General features: G+C 40.1%; 2 protein-coding genes across 12 annotated transcripts in view; both read right to left on the bottom strand.

Annotated features, from left to right (window-relative positions):
* Positions 1-2918, bottom strand: part of grb10b (growth factor receptor-bound protein 10b) — a 64001-nt gene extending 61083 nt beyond the window's left edge. For 2 of the 3 annotated variants that reach the window (XM_084942786.1, XM_084942785.1), the window contains exon 1: positions 2662-2918. The gene's annotated coding sequence lies outside the window, so the exon portion shown is untranslated. The remainder of the gene's footprint in view (positions 1-2661) is intronic. The other variant, XM_084942784.1, reaches the window with a different exon arrangement.
* Positions 2919-6188: 3270 nt separating this feature from the next.
* The window catches only part of cobl (cordon-bleu WH2 repeat protein), a 56391-nt gene continuing 46067 nt past the window's right edge, over positions 6189-16512 (bottom strand). For all 9 annotated transcript variants that reach the window (XM_084942811.1, XM_084942819.1, XM_084942817.1 and 6 more), the window contains 8 exons: positions 13699-14011; positions 12513-12631; positions 12053-12244; positions 10389-11962; positions 10096-10302; positions 9857-9973; positions 8524-8829; positions 6189-8039 (listed from right to left, as the gene is read on the bottom strand). In XM_084942811.1, the coding sequence (XP_084798937.1) occupies positions 7956-8039; positions 8524-8829; positions 9857-9973; positions 10096-10302; positions 10389-11962; positions 12053-12244; positions 12513-12631; positions 13699-14011 (2912 nt within the window). In that variant the 3' untranslated portion in view covers positions 6189-7955. The remainder of the gene's footprint in view (positions 8040-8523; positions 8830-9856; positions 9974-10095; positions 10303-10388; positions 11963-12052; positions 12245-12512; positions 12632-13698; positions 14012-16512) is intronic.

The raw sequence follows: 16512 nt of genomic DNA, 5'->3' as shown, positions 1-16512 counted from the left end.
TGAATACAGGTTGCCAAACATCAACTTTCAAGTTCATGAGAATTGTATTAACTGTTTTTGCCTTATATTATGCATTTCTATGTATATTTGCATATATTTCAATAAATCACCCATTTCCCTACCAAATATAAATGAGGGTTGGCTCAGGGCTTTTGCACGGTACAGTACAGCTTGACTACAATAAGTAGACATACCATCATAATACAGTTGTGAACATCATAACCTGGAATGTGGCTTATGTTTTTGTTTGGTCCTGCTGTTGATTGGCTCTCTGGTGGCAGGAACGAGGATCCTTTAAGTTGCAAGATTTTGTAATAATGATTCTGTTTAAGAAGCACTTCCCAATTTCATGTGCACCAACTGGCAACTTAAGTAAGATATCAGGAGTTGGCAGCACTGCCCTCTACCTGTATTTGTTCTGAAATGGTATATTAAGTATAATTTGAAGACATGCTACCAAATTTAAATGCTGTGGATTTGGAATCTCTCTTTTAATATCAGAACCAGGGTTGAAAATAAATAAATAAATAAATAAATAAATAAATAAATAAATAAATATATATATATATATATATATATATATATATATATATATATATATATATATATATATATATATATATATATATATCAGACAAGTTCATTGGTTATTGATCGTCGGGTGTTTTATGTTTAATTTCGTGCTGTTTTTATGTGTCTTTTCCTTGTTTCAATTAACAGTCCAGTTCCTTTGAGAATCAACTTAGCAAATAACTAAATGCAATTAGGAAGTCTTCCTTTTCTGAGTTAATGAGCTATCCCAGAGCTCATTCTAGGGAAGCCAGCCTCATATTGCTGGTTTTTCCCCACCAGCAACAACACACCTGACAGGTTCTGCTCCATATGTTATCACCACCTGTTTGTAAATGGAATGGCTGCAAAAGTGTCCTTCATCTGATTGCCTCATTTAGGTCAATCAGTCTGTGAAGCACAAACACCTTGGTGAATAGATCAACAACTGGATTAGTGGGCTGACAGCAGCCTTTTTTGGAAGGATTTAACTTGATGTTGTGTTGTATTCAAAATAACTAGATACAATTCCTTCTTTAATGCTGACTAATTTTATACAATAATAGCTAAACAAGAGGAAGCTGAAAGGAAACTGAAGATCATCAGATGAGTTTGAGTTTAGAGAAAAGCGAATCGTCCATATTTTGACGAGACAGTCAAAGTTTGCAAATAATCCATTTACAGAAGTACTTTAATAAAAAAAGAAATTTAAAAAAAATTTAAAAAAAGGAAGTAGTAGTCAGTCATGCATCAGCCTCCAAGCGCCCCTCTCTGGTCCCACCCCACATTCCCAGAGAGAACACTGATCTGTATTCAAAACACACAGGCCAACATCAATAGTCTCTAGAATCATAAATTTGGGCAGTTATGTAACTTTCTGCAGAGACCACATGCAGCCAATAAAGAAATTGATTGGACGAATGCCCAAATGACAAGGCAGATTAGAGGACCTAAGAAGAGTTGCTTTGTCAGGACCTTTCCACATAAAGTTAGATAATGATCAGGCTCTCTCATTTACTAATCCTTTCACTGCTAAAATTGTGATCACCAAACATGTTTCTCAAAGTATTGTATAACAGACAAAATATTGGGCTGTTGACTTAATATGTGCTGCAACGGCCTTTAAAGACAGCGTGCAATACAGATTGAAGTGTTCAACAGACAGGCTCCCCTTGTGCATTCAAAGTATTTGGGGTAAAGCTCAAAGACGGGGTGCCTAAAGATTTTCACACTAAGCAGCCTCTATAATGGAGCCTGGATTGAAGCTTACACCCTCTGAGAGCATTATTGATTCTGCTTCCAACTAAAGTGACACCTGTTACAACCCATTAAAAACAAAATACTTCTCTCACTTTATCCTGGACCACCTGGAACCCACTCAAGGACCCATTTGGGGTCCCAGGAGCCCACTTTGAGAACCTCTGCAATGGGGCAACAAGAGTATCTCTGGAACAACTTCCTTTGCCCCTCTCCCTCCCCTCTCCCGGAGTAAATGCTGCAAAAAGGATAAAGAGATAAGGCGAGAGTGGTGAAACTCTTGGGAAGGGTGTAAAGGAGAAGAGGGGGAGGTGGACACGGGGAGCTGGAGTCCTACTGGATACAAAGAAGGCTAAAGGGCCACTGCAGACTGCTGTCAAAGTACTACAAACAAGGCAGGCTCCTGGAATTCCAAACTGGAATGCCAAGAAACGCAGGGACAGGTTTGGGAAATGCACGAGATTCAGTGCACGAGATTCACGCACGGCTTCTCGACGTGCCTGTTCGCCTCAGGACAGGCCAGCCTAGCCTGGGGTATCTTCAGCGGAAGCTTTCCACTTGTAGGTTTACAACATGGTCAGTTCAAGTGACTGCCGAAGAGCGGCGCAATGAATAAACTTTCCAAAGTTCAATGACACACCGTTGTCAAACAGGTCCCGCACATGTCCCGAACATTCATAACGGCGTGTGTCATCGTTAAACTTTTACTACACGTCCACAATGAGCACTCTTCTGACACGCACGAGAAGCATACAAACTGCATTTCGTTGCCCTGTACCTGTGCATGTGCAATGACAATAAAGTTGAATTCTATTCTATTCTATTCTAAGCATGCTCTCGGAAACATGCACCCACCTTACAGCGAAAGCACCTCGGGCAGGCTGCGACCCTCACACGCGGACGGACACGGAGAGCCGGTGCAGGCTGGAGATGAAGGGACTGACGACAGCGTTGGATCAGGACACGCTGGTGAGCATTCCGGAGTGAACCGCTAGAGACAGAGAAGGAGAGGAGAACACAAAAACAGTGACTGTAAAGACTGCAGGGCACTCGTCATCTCATGCGGCTAGGGGAGGACTCTCTCTCTCTAACACACGCGCACGCTTACAAACACACCCTCGCAAACGACGCCTCCCATTTATATTAGACCACGCCCACACGAGAGACCCGATTAATGCGGCGTTCAGGTCTAAGTGGGGGAGGGCGTGTTCAGAGGGTTCCCGTGGTTTCTGGAGATCTATGTTACACTAGAACTTGGCGTTCAGTTCTTGCTGTCAGGGAGCACACGGAGGGGATTATAGAGCCGGAAATGCTGTGTGCGGACATAACGTCATGCTGTCGGGGTAGCTCGTTTTCTTGTGTTTCGGGACTCTAACGTTTGTGCCCTTTAATGAATGAAAATAAAAGACAAAAACAGAGTTTCTATAATTCCAACGAGCCTGAAAGTCAATATTTAACATGATCACCTTTATTCTTTAACCAAACCTGAACTATCTCTCTTTTTCCTGTAATTTCTTTAAGTAGCATTCATGAATAGTTCTATGGGCTTCTTGAAGGATATTCAAAGCTCTTCGTTGGATGTTGGCTGCCTTTTGGTCTGTTCTCCATGAAGATGATTCCACATGATATATTGAGATCTGGGTTCTGGGGAGGCCAATCCATGACTGATAGTGTTCCGCTATGTGTTTTTCTATCTAAGTATACTCTCCCTGCATTCACAGTGCATTTGGAATCATTGTCATGCTCAAAACTGAAGCTGTTGATAATCAGGTGCTTGCCAGATGATGGATGGTAAACAAAATCGGATGATGAGTTAAATCAAAACTTTAAAATTTGGATTCATCACTCCGTAAGGTCAGTTGCCATTGATTTTTAGTCCGGTTCTTGTGTGATTTGGCATACCTCAGCCTTTTCTCTCTGCTTCTTGACAGACACCTTTCTGCTGAGACCAGTACTGATAAGGCTTCAGTGAAGAGTAAATGGATCACCTGTAGGGCCTGTGTCAGATCTTTGCTTAAGCTTTTTTTTGTTTTTGTTTTTTTGTTTGTTTGGGTTTTTTTTTTTTTTTAAAAGGACATGATTTTCAGATACTGTTCATCTGGTTAGTTTTAAGTGGCTTGACCAAAAAAGAATCCTTTGAAAAAGATCAGTTGAGTTAAAAAGACCCTTAGAAAGCTGAAACTGAAGCCTGGGCTATTGCTCTAAATCCCTTAAAAATACAAGAATACAAGTCTAGCTTTTTAGAAGCAAAACATAAAGAAATGAAATAAAAGAAGCAGTACAGCATGTCAGTGTTAGGCCTACAGATTAAAGTCTAAAATTACTTCTCAGGACTGAAATAGTGAACCATGGTGGCTGCATGTAAAGAGTGCTATAAAAGTGATACACCTGCAGCCTAAAGCTAAGGACTCCGCTTTTAATTGGAGCCATGCTCTGACAAGCACAATCTGAAACAAAAACTCCAGTAGCTGGAAGGTATGTAAATTGCACAACTGAGGGTCAGATCTCATTCTGAGTTATCTCTCAGCACTGGTGTGTTTTCACCCCTCTGAGTTTCCCCATATTGCATAAGAGCTTCTCGTGTTTATGTTATTGAAAGCAACGTCAGAGTTGCGAACTTAGCTTGTGTGTTTTTGTAATGTAGGCTGTTAACTACTTTAAAACATACACACACTTTTTAGGCAGACTGTAATGCATCAAAGAGAACAACTTGAAACTAGTGCCACATCCCTTCTGTCTCCACCAGGAATTAACCAGTGTTCAGTTCATTTTTATGCATACATAAAGCTTGAATCATAAGTGATGGGAAAACCCCATAAGAGTCTGAACTGCAAGAACTCGTCAGTCCTGAGCTGTTTGCATATACCAGGACTTAAAGAATAGACACTGTGAAGCTACCCAGTCACACACACACACACACACACACTTACACACGCTGACATACAAGCATGCAACAAAGCATTCGCTTTATGTCTGTCATTTGAGCAAAAAGTAAACACACACTGTGCTGATTTTACATCATCAGACATTCAGCTTCACACAGGCCTTTTGTTTAAATGATTGATCAGATACATAGTAGACTAGCCAACACTGGAAAACAAAAAGAGCACAACCCCTGCTGATAGTCAGCGTGTCCATCACTCATAAGTCGCCCAGTCGAGACTAACAAAGCTGGGTAATATACACCCAGGCAATTAGTGAAGTGTTTATTAAAGTTTCTCACATGATTATGGATGGGCCACTATGGAGGGACATAAGGCCATGGTTAGTACTTATTAGCTATTTATTTTATTATTTTAAACTTATTGTGCTGTCTGTGATCCCTTTTCCATTAGTGAACATGGAGGCTGTCAGAAATCTAACCCTTAACAGGCTCAGGCCTACATGTTACCATTAATATGTAATGGTTAACAAACGCAAACCCAGCAATGAGGAATAAAATCAAGAACCAGAGTCAAACCTGAATGACTATATTTTTGTTCGATTATGTGGCGTGACCTTCTGGTAATTCTTGATTTGGAGGGTGTTTACGTTGGTAGGCTGGTTAAAATGGTTTGGAACGGCAACAAAGGCACAAGCCCAAATACACGTACATGCTCAGAACAAAAATATCACCCGCATTAACCCACCCACTGACACAGACATCCACCCACTCAAACACACCCTTTCACATATTTGTAAGGAGGATTAGAATGGTTGTAGAGCGAGCATGAATGTGAACCCACTAAAGAGTCTGTGGTCCCAGCAGGAATTTACAGCTCTCTCTCTTGGCCGAGCTCACCCTTCTGCACTCTGATATTTTTTTCTCCGCCATGAAAGTTTCAATTAACGTGTCTGTCTGGGAACACCTTGAGAGAAGGCATTTAAAAAGCCTCAGTGTTCAAATCCTGCTAGCTTTTACACGACACTTGTGGCGAACCAGGATGTGCGTGCACAAAATATGCATTTCTAGTTCAATTTGCAATAAAATCTGGATGTTTGCATCATTCATTTGCATCTGAGGGGTGGGGGGAGTGAAGCGGCACAAAGTCTAATGTTTCAGGATTCAGGAATACAGGAAAGGTTCAAGTTCTTTGAGAGTAATTTTGTGTGACCACATAGTGATGAGTCACGGCCATGAGCTGCTGCCCGGAATAGTAGCTCATCTGTGGCGTGGCAGAGAGGTTACAATATGTTTCATAAGGACTGCAGGATAGCCACAGTCTTCCAGCGAACCACAGTGCTGGGAATGGCACAGACACATCGGGAGGTGGGGTAGGATGCTTTCCAGGGCAAGGTTCATGCTGCCATCTGCTAAACCTAACATCTGTCTAATTACTATTTGAGAGGTGGGGCACATATTTTCATTTATATAATCAAAACAAAGGACAGTAGCAGGTACATTTTTGCTTGATTACAAAATGTATTTATTGAATCAAAAAAAAGGTAAACAAAATTAACCTTCTCCATAAAACAATGTGCACTTTAAACATAAAAAGCAATAGCTTATAAAAACGTTCACTCAGTCAGTGGAATAAAGCAAATCTATCGCAATGATTTACAAGATATACACTTCTGTAGGCTTTTATTTTATAGCTCCCCCCAAAATTAAGTTAAAGTTTACCTCTGAAGTTATAGAATAACAAAAAAGACAAGCTCTTGAGGATCAAATTAAACAATGAAAGTGTGGTTTTGCATCATGCATGAAGTAAACACAAATTAAAGTTAGTGTCTATAAAACTAGTTAACCCCCTTTACTCAAAGATGTCTCGAAATACACAGCAGCAAACATTTTACCTGAATATGGAGCGTAAGCTTTTCTTCATTCTAACGATGATCCAGCATGGACTTTAATCGTATCTAATACAAACTATTTAATGGCTCTCACTCATAGCTATGACCCACTAAACCTCCCCTACAGAGCAGAAAGAAATGCAATAACGCTTAAATTATGACATAAGCTTTACTAAAGCTGGTTTTAGATTATCTTATCGATTTAATACACTAATCTGTATTAAATCTGTATTGAATCACCGTTCTTATGGTTTTTAATGAAAATGCTTCAAAATGTTGAAATGTCAAAAAAAACAAAAAACTATTTCAGCTACAGTATGTACAGTATGTATTTATAGCAAATGTTAAGGCTATGCTTATCATGTTTTCCACCGTGAGGCAGAAATATCACAACATAGCATCTACAGATTTTTAACAGCAGCACAAATGAAGGTTAGAAGCTTAAACAGGAGCACAGTGCACTAACAGGCACCAGCCAGTTGTTACAATATGACTCCTTAGAGTCCTGAACTGTGGAAGTTGGCATTACGGACGAGATCTCCATAAAATAATACACTTAAAGCACTGCTCACGGACCTACTGTTTTCTTAAATATACAAAAAAATTTGTTTTAAATAATGTTAATTGTTACAATAAAATAGGAAGTAGTCCAGAATCTGATCAAACTTATTGCACCTCACATCGATTTTTTTAAACAAACAATATGTGCATAACACTGACTTAGCATTAGGCATATAAAGCATTTGAAACCTACAGTGGTAAAGGCAAATGGAAATGATCACAACACAAAATGATATGAAAGTCTCATATACTATTACATTTTGCTTTCATTGGCACAGATTTATGTCAATGCTCTAGTTGCGCCTTGTGAATTCAAGGGTGGATGGCAGCGGATGTATTTACGAACAGCAATATGTTACAAAGGTAGAAAGGAACATTTTCCAGCAAGCTACTGTTTGTCAAAGCGGAACATAAACTGCAAACCTTTCACCTATCGCACCCTTTGTTAGACAGATGTTGCAGGTGTTTGGCTACTAACACAGTGAGGTTCTTCTTGCTAGAAGAAATGTTTAAATCCTTCCTCATTCATAAGTAATTACATCCCCGCTTTGCTGTTCCTTTTAGAACTACACCAATGTACGAATGAGGCCCAATATTAGTAGTAAGAGGTGTGAATCTTATTCTGAATTATTTATTTTTACTTGATTTTTCACAATTTCTGCAGTGCAAAAAAATATATCAGACAGCATTCATTGAAAATGCAACTCAAACAGTTTTTCCCCAAACACCTGCTGTAAAAGCACTATGGCAAAACACAGAAACTAAGATGACACTTAATCTATTATTTCTTGTTGTGGTGATGCCGGCTCCCCCTCTTACTGCTCAGGGATTGTTGAGGAGCTCGCTTGGATCGTTCCCAGTTTGCCGTTCACTTGAACCGTCTTCTTGGGAACTGCGACCTAGTTGAAAGAAATTGAACATGTCATTTTATTTCTCCACTGTGATAATGACAGGAACAGTTTGAGGCAACAAAACAACATGTGATCGAGAGTTCTTTGACTTTTCGCCCTCTTGAAGCTATTCATTCGCTACTATTGTTCCTTTCTGGTAAAAACAGGGCAAAAATAACAATTCAAGCGTTTCAGAAGTCTTATTTTTCCATAGCTGCTGACCTAAAATTGAACTTTATCCTCTCGAAAATACTCATGGAGCAGTACAGTATGGCTGTCAGATTTGTCTTTGTACGTGTTACAATCTGCAACTCATTTCCAGTTTCCTGGCTACTAGACCGCAGGAGATCTTTGTAGTGCCGGTGATGTCTTCCAGCAAGGCAAGCTGTGTGAAACCAGACCAAAGATGTTTTTCACGAAACTGCTGCTAATATAAAGCAAACAAAGGTTGTTCAGAGTTGTAAACTTCTCTATATATTTTTAATAGTTTTACCTTTTTGAGCCTCTCAGCCGCAGATCCAGAGCGAATCGCCTCCAGCATAGCCTCCCTGGCTAGAGCAGGGTTCCTGGGGGCGTTCGCATTCGAATGTGGCACAGAGCTAGTTTTACCCTGGGGCAAGACAGGGGCAGGAGGTGGCGGTGCAATCGTCGGTGGTGGTGGTGGAGGTGGTGGGTGTGTAAAGAGAGGAGAGGTGCAGGTCAAATTCTCGGGGGAAGAGGGAGAGCTTGGACTGCTTCTCTCTTCTTCAGATGCCAACTTTCTGAATTTCTCAAGCTCATGGGCAGCTGCAGATTTGACCTGTTACACAGAGTGGTGAGACAATGGTAACTGTAGACATGTAACCATATGGAAGGACAGCTGCTCCCATATGAGTCTCTGACACACACTCCTGATACACCTGATGCATAGCTAGAAAGATAGCCTCCAAACAAAGCCTTTTCTATTTTTTTGTTAGAGACATTCAAATTTATATGAGCACTCATTACTTATTTTATAACTCCATTTAATATACATATTCAGTCTGTTTACCCTCCTTTTCAAAGAAGTACAACAGTTTTGTTTTCCGACTAAGTCATACAGCATTCCAGAGATTCCAGATCTGGCAGGGAACCTCCAGAATAGAGCCACAGATGTTTCGGCAGCAGTAGCACATTTTCTGCCTCTTTCATTCCACTCGGGTACGCAAATGTGAGCAAACCACAGAATGCTTTCCAAAAGGATGGATGAAAATAGACACATGTGCTAGCATAACCTGCATTGCAGTGTAAGCTGCTAATGAACTAATAACACAAGACAAAGTGTTTAGCATTTACATTCTAATTTAAGCTCTTTTTGACTGTAAATGTAACGGGTACACATGCTCGTACTGTGTAAAACCATATGCATACACCATAAAATGATATTATCAGCTTTGCTATGTATTACATTTAGCATAGCAACATGCTCACAACAACAGTTCAAACATGCTGATGTTTATTAAGTACATACAGGATATTTGACCTGCAAATGGCACTCAGAAATCACAGGGTATAGATAATATTAGGAGTTATGCTCTGTGGATATTAAATAACTGTATACTGGATACATCTTAATCTGCATCCAAATGGTGATCTATGGGGCTGAGAAGCATTGTAACTGCATGCTAAAAAGAACAGCATTTTAGATATTTATAAGGAAATGTTTTTTTATACATGCAGGTAAATGCATAAATGTTAAAATAATAACTCATACTTTTATGTTTCAGATCACATCCCTCTTACTTCCACCCTGGATATCAGCATATAGAGATCAATGATACTTCTTAGCTGTTAGGATAATATTTTACCTTCTTCAGCCTGCCGGTGTTATTCTGGGCTCTAATGGCAGCCAAAAGAGCAGACCTCTCATTCTCCTCTTCAACATAAGGCCCTTTCTTTAAGGAGCTAGGGCCAGAAGTTGATATCTAACAAGGCAATAAAAAGGAGAAAATCAGCCAACATTATTACCTAGCTTGTTTAGATGAACATATGAAACCAGATAGATGGGCAAAATGCTATCCTACAAATCATTTTATCTTGAGCTCACTTTCTTCAGCCTGTCTTTGCCTCCACCTGTCTGGATTGCCTCCATCAGACTGCTGTGCAGAGACGTCTCTTTCTCAACAGATTTATGGATCACTGGTCTGAACTTTTTAATTGGCCCAAACACCGTCACAGCTGGAGATCCTGGGGTCACACTGCTGTCTGACACTGTTTCAGGCAGTTGAGATTTTGAAGCTGTCTCCTCTGAGTTCTGTGAATTATAAAAACAATTATTTATAGTATATTTTCAAGATTCGTATGTTGTAATATTAACAGTATAATCCAGGGTTTACTTACGTTTGTCTGTCCTTGAGATATGGTCTTTGGGGCTGTTGGTGGTTTGATATATGAGTTTAGGGCATTGCTTTTTGCTGGGCTCGGACCTCCAAGCTGACTTTGTTTGACATTACCTTGGTCATTGGCAGTTACTTTTATGTTGGTGGATCCACTCAACTCAGCGTGATTATTCTTGGCTGGTTTGGTTTCCAACATATCAGAACTTCTTTTGGTGGCTACAACACCATTTTCAAATCCACCCCCGTTTGCTTCTCTAAAATCTTTCTGTTGATCTGACATATACTCTGGGTAGCTTGTAGATCTTTGAGGACCAGGATACCTGACTGCAGAATTAGAGCCATTCTCCTTATTCTCTAACAAAGACGACAGGGAAGATTGTCGCGGATTAACTTGCATCGATCGACCTGATTTATGGAGGTCAGTAGTCGGTGTCTTCAGGGAAGCAGAGCATTCAGGGCTGTTAGGGACATAGCTGGGTTTCACTAAGGTCTTTGGGGGGTGTTTAGCGATGGCAGACGCTACATATTGGCTTGAGGTTCGCCTGGGCGGTCTGAGGAAGGACAAGTCTGGAAGTATTGAAGGAGGAATGGTAGGTTTGTCAGCTGGGGGCTGAACATTTTTGGGTACTGAACTTTTGCTCCCCACCTCAACACAGCCTTTGTCTAGAACTTTGACATTCCTTATAGGTTCTTTAGTTTCTTCTTTCACCACCTCTTTAGGTTGGATTCTCTCTGGAGGTTTAGAAACTGTACTCTGTGTTGATTTCAGGTACTCTGTGTTACTGGTCTTCAGTGTAGTTTCTGTGACTGCTGTAGAAGCACTTTTCAGTTTGTTTTTGCTCTCCTCAGCTTTATCTTTGCTGGGGTTCACAGGAGTATCTTGTCTTTCATTTGAGCTCCAAAAAGCTTTGGCCTTCCCAAGAAGAGGAGAACCCTCATCAGAATTGATCTGTGACTCTGAAGACCTACTGACATTATTCCTGGAGATGCCCTCTTTCACCATGTTTCCCTGATCGTCGATCTTAATGGCACCAATGGTAAATCGAACACCTGACTGTTCTTTAGCAGTGTTTATAACAGAGGGCTTGGGAGGGATCACAGTGAAGGTTTTCATACCAAATCGTGATGTGACGTTGCGAGTAATTTTATTATGTGAAGTAGGGAAAACCCTATGCGTCTGTTCATCTTTTTCCGTAGATACTGGTTTCTGACTTGCTGGTGGATGATCAGGTTTCTTCTTCTCAAAAGACTCAGCATTATATCTCACAGGGTCAGACAGTATCTCAGCGCTCTTCATGTTTTCGTGCACGTCATCATTAGATTTAACAGCCGATATTTGCTTATCTCCTTTCACGCTGTTGCTATCGACGAGATTCATCTCTTTCATTTTTTTCTCCTTTATCTTTTTTTCCTTTCTGTCACACACAGACTTGTTCTCCGCTGGTTTAGTGTGCTGCTCAGATTGAGACAAGCCCTTAGTATTTGTATGGTTTCTTTTATTATTGACTGCTTCTGTATAAGCATTGTTGTTTTTGTTCTCGGGCTCCATTCTGGACTTGTGACAAAAGCCATGTTCTGTGATAAGATAAGGGAAGAAAAATTGTAGTAAACATAATACAGAACAGCAAACCATTTTAAATCTGATGCACTGGTTGTTTTTCCTACCTTTGCTGCCAGCTGACTCCTTCCTGGTAAATGACTTCACCTCATGTTCAATAATATTATGATCATAGTCCTCCAGTACTTCATCTATGGCAGTAACTGGCACATCCAAGTCCACTACAGACACTGGAACCTCATTACTGTCACTAGACATGGTATAAGGAGCCTCTTTTGCTGAGACTACATCTTCATGGTCTGCAAAAGAGTGACAGATCCAGGTCTTAATAGGTAATCCACTTAGTGTGGAAAAGTCCCTTCATGTGGAGTATCATGAAGTGTTGTGTTTTATGTTGTGTAGAACATTTACAGGATTACTTCAGTTGATCCAGCTACAGCTACAGTAGTGTTATGATGATCAACAGGTTAAACCCTTTAGGAATTGTTTTTCAATTTCAGTGCTGGATGTATACATCTCAGTGAAAACATTTCTATTCAGTGTAGCTTATATTTTTGCCCCTTTTACCTGCAAGGTCTGCTTCAAAATCAGCCAAAGTCTGATGGAGCTCAGCTGCGAGCTTTGGATCATCTTCAAAGTTGTTTTTCAAAATCACTGACTGCGACTGAGGGCTGATGTCTTTGTGCCTGAGAAGGGTACATAAAAAGAAGTCATCATCATGTATATTACATACACATGTAAATATAATCACGTAGAGACCCTTATCGTTTATAAAAAAGAAGTCACTACTGAAAAGACTATATAGTAAAACCCATTACTTTAGTGTTGCTGTTATATTCAGCACCCTTTGCTTAAGTAATCTGCCTAAGAAATCAAAAGGGTAAAGGCAGTTCAGAAGTAGAGGAAAAATATGTGTAGACTTTAAGTGTTTAAAGTCACATTTTATTTTCACTGGAGTCTGCTGGCTTTGAAACACGCAGCTGTTAAGATATTATTACCACAGTTCAAACTTCCTGCACTCTCTTCAGTGGTTCAACAGAGAATTCTCATGGGTTAGTGGCATATTAGCCATAACAAATTGCATCAAGAAGGCCAACCCAAATAGAATTTATCTTCTAAGAGACTTGGACGGGTCCTCTTTTCCTCAATAATTCTGAGAAAACTGAGTTATAGTGGTTTCCTGGAATAATGAAGAGCTGGCAACATCAGGCCAGAACCTGGATTCATAAAATTTCTCTGAGTACGGGCAACAATCCAAGATCCCTGGTCTGGGTAAATGAGCGTATGCTTTTCAAAACAACTTAAAATGTGAAAAGGGATCTGGAGCAGCATTGATTTTTCACAGACCTTTGATTGAGGGCCTAAAACCATAACTATAAAAGCCCAGAATGCAAAGCTGACTCAAATATAATATGGTAGGAACTGCTCTTGATTTTTACTGCTGGCTCAGTAACAAATATCAACTTTGTCAAACTCAAGTTGGATAAAACTGTGACAGTTTGTTGTAATAGCAGTTAGGCTAGCTTAAATGGGCAGCTCAGTGGATTAGAGAAGATGAGCTAATATTGACAATAAGATTAATAAGTATGGGAAAGAAGTCAGGTCGATAAATGAAGTAAATGCAGATTTCTTAATTAGTCCCACCATCTTGAATATAACTTTAGTCAAATTCTTTATATGCAAATATGAGAAATAATTTTGTTGTGAGTCTCATTTAAACTGCCCAACCCACTTTCTTGGTTCCCTTTTCTACCTGTGTACTGATCCCCAGGTGGCACATCCCTCATCGCTCTCACTGGAACTATCTCGCACTGGCCCCGCCGGTTTCCACCCACTACTTCCATCCAGAGACACACTCCCATCGGGGGAAGTGGGTTGGGTGTCGGAGGGAGAACTGATCATGCCCGAGTCCTCGCCCTCTGCCATACCTTCAGAGGCAGCGTAACCCTGGTCATGCAGGCTGCTGCCGGCACTGCTGCTGCCCAAAGACAGAGTCTCGGCCAGAGGTGCTTCAGTTTCTGGTTTCTGGTCACTGACTGCAGAGTTCTGAACAGAATGGAGCCAAGCTGGGAGAGAACAGAAAATCTTAGCATTGGGACTGACTGTTATCGCAGTCAAGAAATATTAGATTACAGAACAGTAAGGCCACAAGTGTTTTAATTAGGAAGTGCATTATTGTTTCTCTGATCAACAAAACTTAGAAGATTAATGATGGCTAAAAACCTTCTAAGTGAGAGGAACAAAAACAAGAACAAAAAAAAAGCACAAGCTACAGAACAGGCATGAAGATCAAGAGACGGTAAACATAGAGGGAAAAAAACTGGGTAAGTATTTAGTTTAGTTTCAAGATTTCATTCTGACATCAAACACACACCCACACACACCCACACACAGAGACACATGCACCCAAGCCAAAAAACATAAGCCAAATATGTTAAAAGCAAGACTGAAGAACCACCACTTGTGGCTTGATAAACCATCTTTAATGATGTGTGGGTGGATTTACTGTATTCAAACTCTGTTGATTAGATTTTCACTGCACAGTTTTAGATTTGAGGGAAACCTAGCATTGCTTATACCCTCTCATTTTTTAGTACACTCATGCTCTGGTCAGTCATGTGGGTTTGGGGAAGTTATTTACTCCATCACTGATCTCACTGAACTCAAGGCCAGAAGAATAAAAATCAATGTACCACTTGTTTGCTTTTTATTAGATCAACGAGCAAGCACAGCGCTGGCTATTTAGCAGTGAACTTTTTTTTTTAATGAATTTAACAATGAACGACTCTGTTTGTAATACCAGTTGTCAATAAGATTGTGCATGCATTTGGTCATGCACTGCACTGCAATATTTCTGCTTATGCGTGCATATACGTAAATGTGTGTTGCAGTGTACTAGGACTGTCAGTTTTGGGTCTGTTCCTACTGGTGTGGAGAGAACAGTCCGTTCCAGGAGATGTGGTGATGACTCACAGGGCTGTCCCCCCAGCTCCTTCCCAGCAACAGCTTAGTCATGCTGGCAACAGCCGCAATCGGCACACATCCACAGAGACGTGCAAAGACAAGTGCACATATGCACACACAGATTTATGCTTGCATATGTATACGCTTGCAGACAAGCACACACACACAAACAGACAAACTTCCAACTCAACATGACCTTGGGCAAAATTGTCTGTTAGAGCTAAACCAAGGGTGTCTCCATTCCCAAGCTGTTAATACTATGACATGCCACTTCAGTCCATGCACAGTGCTAAATCAGTGTCCTGGAATCTTGGGGCAGTCTTGAAAAGTTTAATCAACTATTTCTTGTAAACATATTCTTTTTTTCAATCACCCCAAAAAAGGAAAAAGAAAAAAAAGAAATCGATGATCAATCCTTTGCAGGTTCAAAAATTACTTAATTTAAATTATACGTCCCCTGAAATAGGCTACGCATATGCACCATATTTCAAAGGCTTGGAAGATTCAGAGTTCTAAAAATGTCATCAGAAAGAAAATTAAATTACCGTACAATTAAAATGTAATCAGTTCAGGCCTGTACATTGCTGTCTAAAACTGTTCTCATCTCAAAAAAGTAAAATTCGTCTTCACCGCATAATACACTTCAATACCACAAATGTTGCATTCATACAATAGAGAATTGCTTAATAAAAACAAAGATAACACAAAAAACTGTACTTTAGCATGCAGGATGTTTTCTATTACACCGCTCGTAACTGTACACAAGTTCTTTCTATGAAACAGTTTTTTAAAGCTCAGATTTCTTGTGGTTTTTCATCCTAAATAAAATTCCTAATTCTACAGTTAATGCAATCCTTCAAAAACAAACTGTGAAGCATTAACTGAGCTACAAGCTGCCTCCAGTTCACAGTGTCTTGTTAATTTTTAAGTAGACTGTTAAAAGCTTTCTTTGGAGAGAGGTCTTGTATTTCATATGCTTGTCTTTATGAAATTTAAGAGCCATTACCACCTAAAAGTAACATGTCATCGATACATCACTCTTTCCATACTTTTGCTAAAGTCAGCACGCGTTCGGGTTTTATGTTTCTAAACCAAGCCACAATACCAGGCAAAGACAGAGCGACGTACACTGTCCTGCAATCGATCCGCAGCTATCACATCACCAAAATATTGGCTGAAATCACATGACCTAGCACCGCTGCCTTCTGACCACATTCTGTGTCCACTTTTAACTCAACTCTCAACGCTGACAACCAGTGGATCAATGTGAAGTAAAAACCATGCAGAATATGTACAAACATGTGTAAAAAGGATAAAAACAATACAAATAGTACAAAAAAAACAAGCTTTTTTTTAAAGAGCAAAACTTTTTCCAACTTGCTTTCACTTTTGTCACAAGGTTATATGCAGTGAGAATGGATTCTGTAAAGGCAAGTAAAGGCAAGTTATACAAATGAAATGGTACTCAAACGTGAGACTGTAACACCAAATACAAGACAGCAGAGAACAGCAGAAGTAGACATCAAAGGGATGAGAGGAGGATGGTGATTATCAAAGAAAAGTCCAGCAGAAATAAGCGAGGCCATGGAGAACCAAAGGGAGC

Source organism: Perissodus microlepis, chromosome 11 (assembly GCF_051167445.1).
Source record: "Perissodus microlepis isolate ML-2025 ecotype Zambia chromosome 11, ASM5116744v1, whole genome shotgun sequence".
NCBI classification, from domain to species: domain Eukaryota; kingdom Metazoa; phylum Chordata; class Actinopteri; order Cichliformes; family Cichlidae; genus Perissodus; species Perissodus microlepis.
This window is presented reverse-complemented; position numbering and strand designations above follow the sequence as displayed.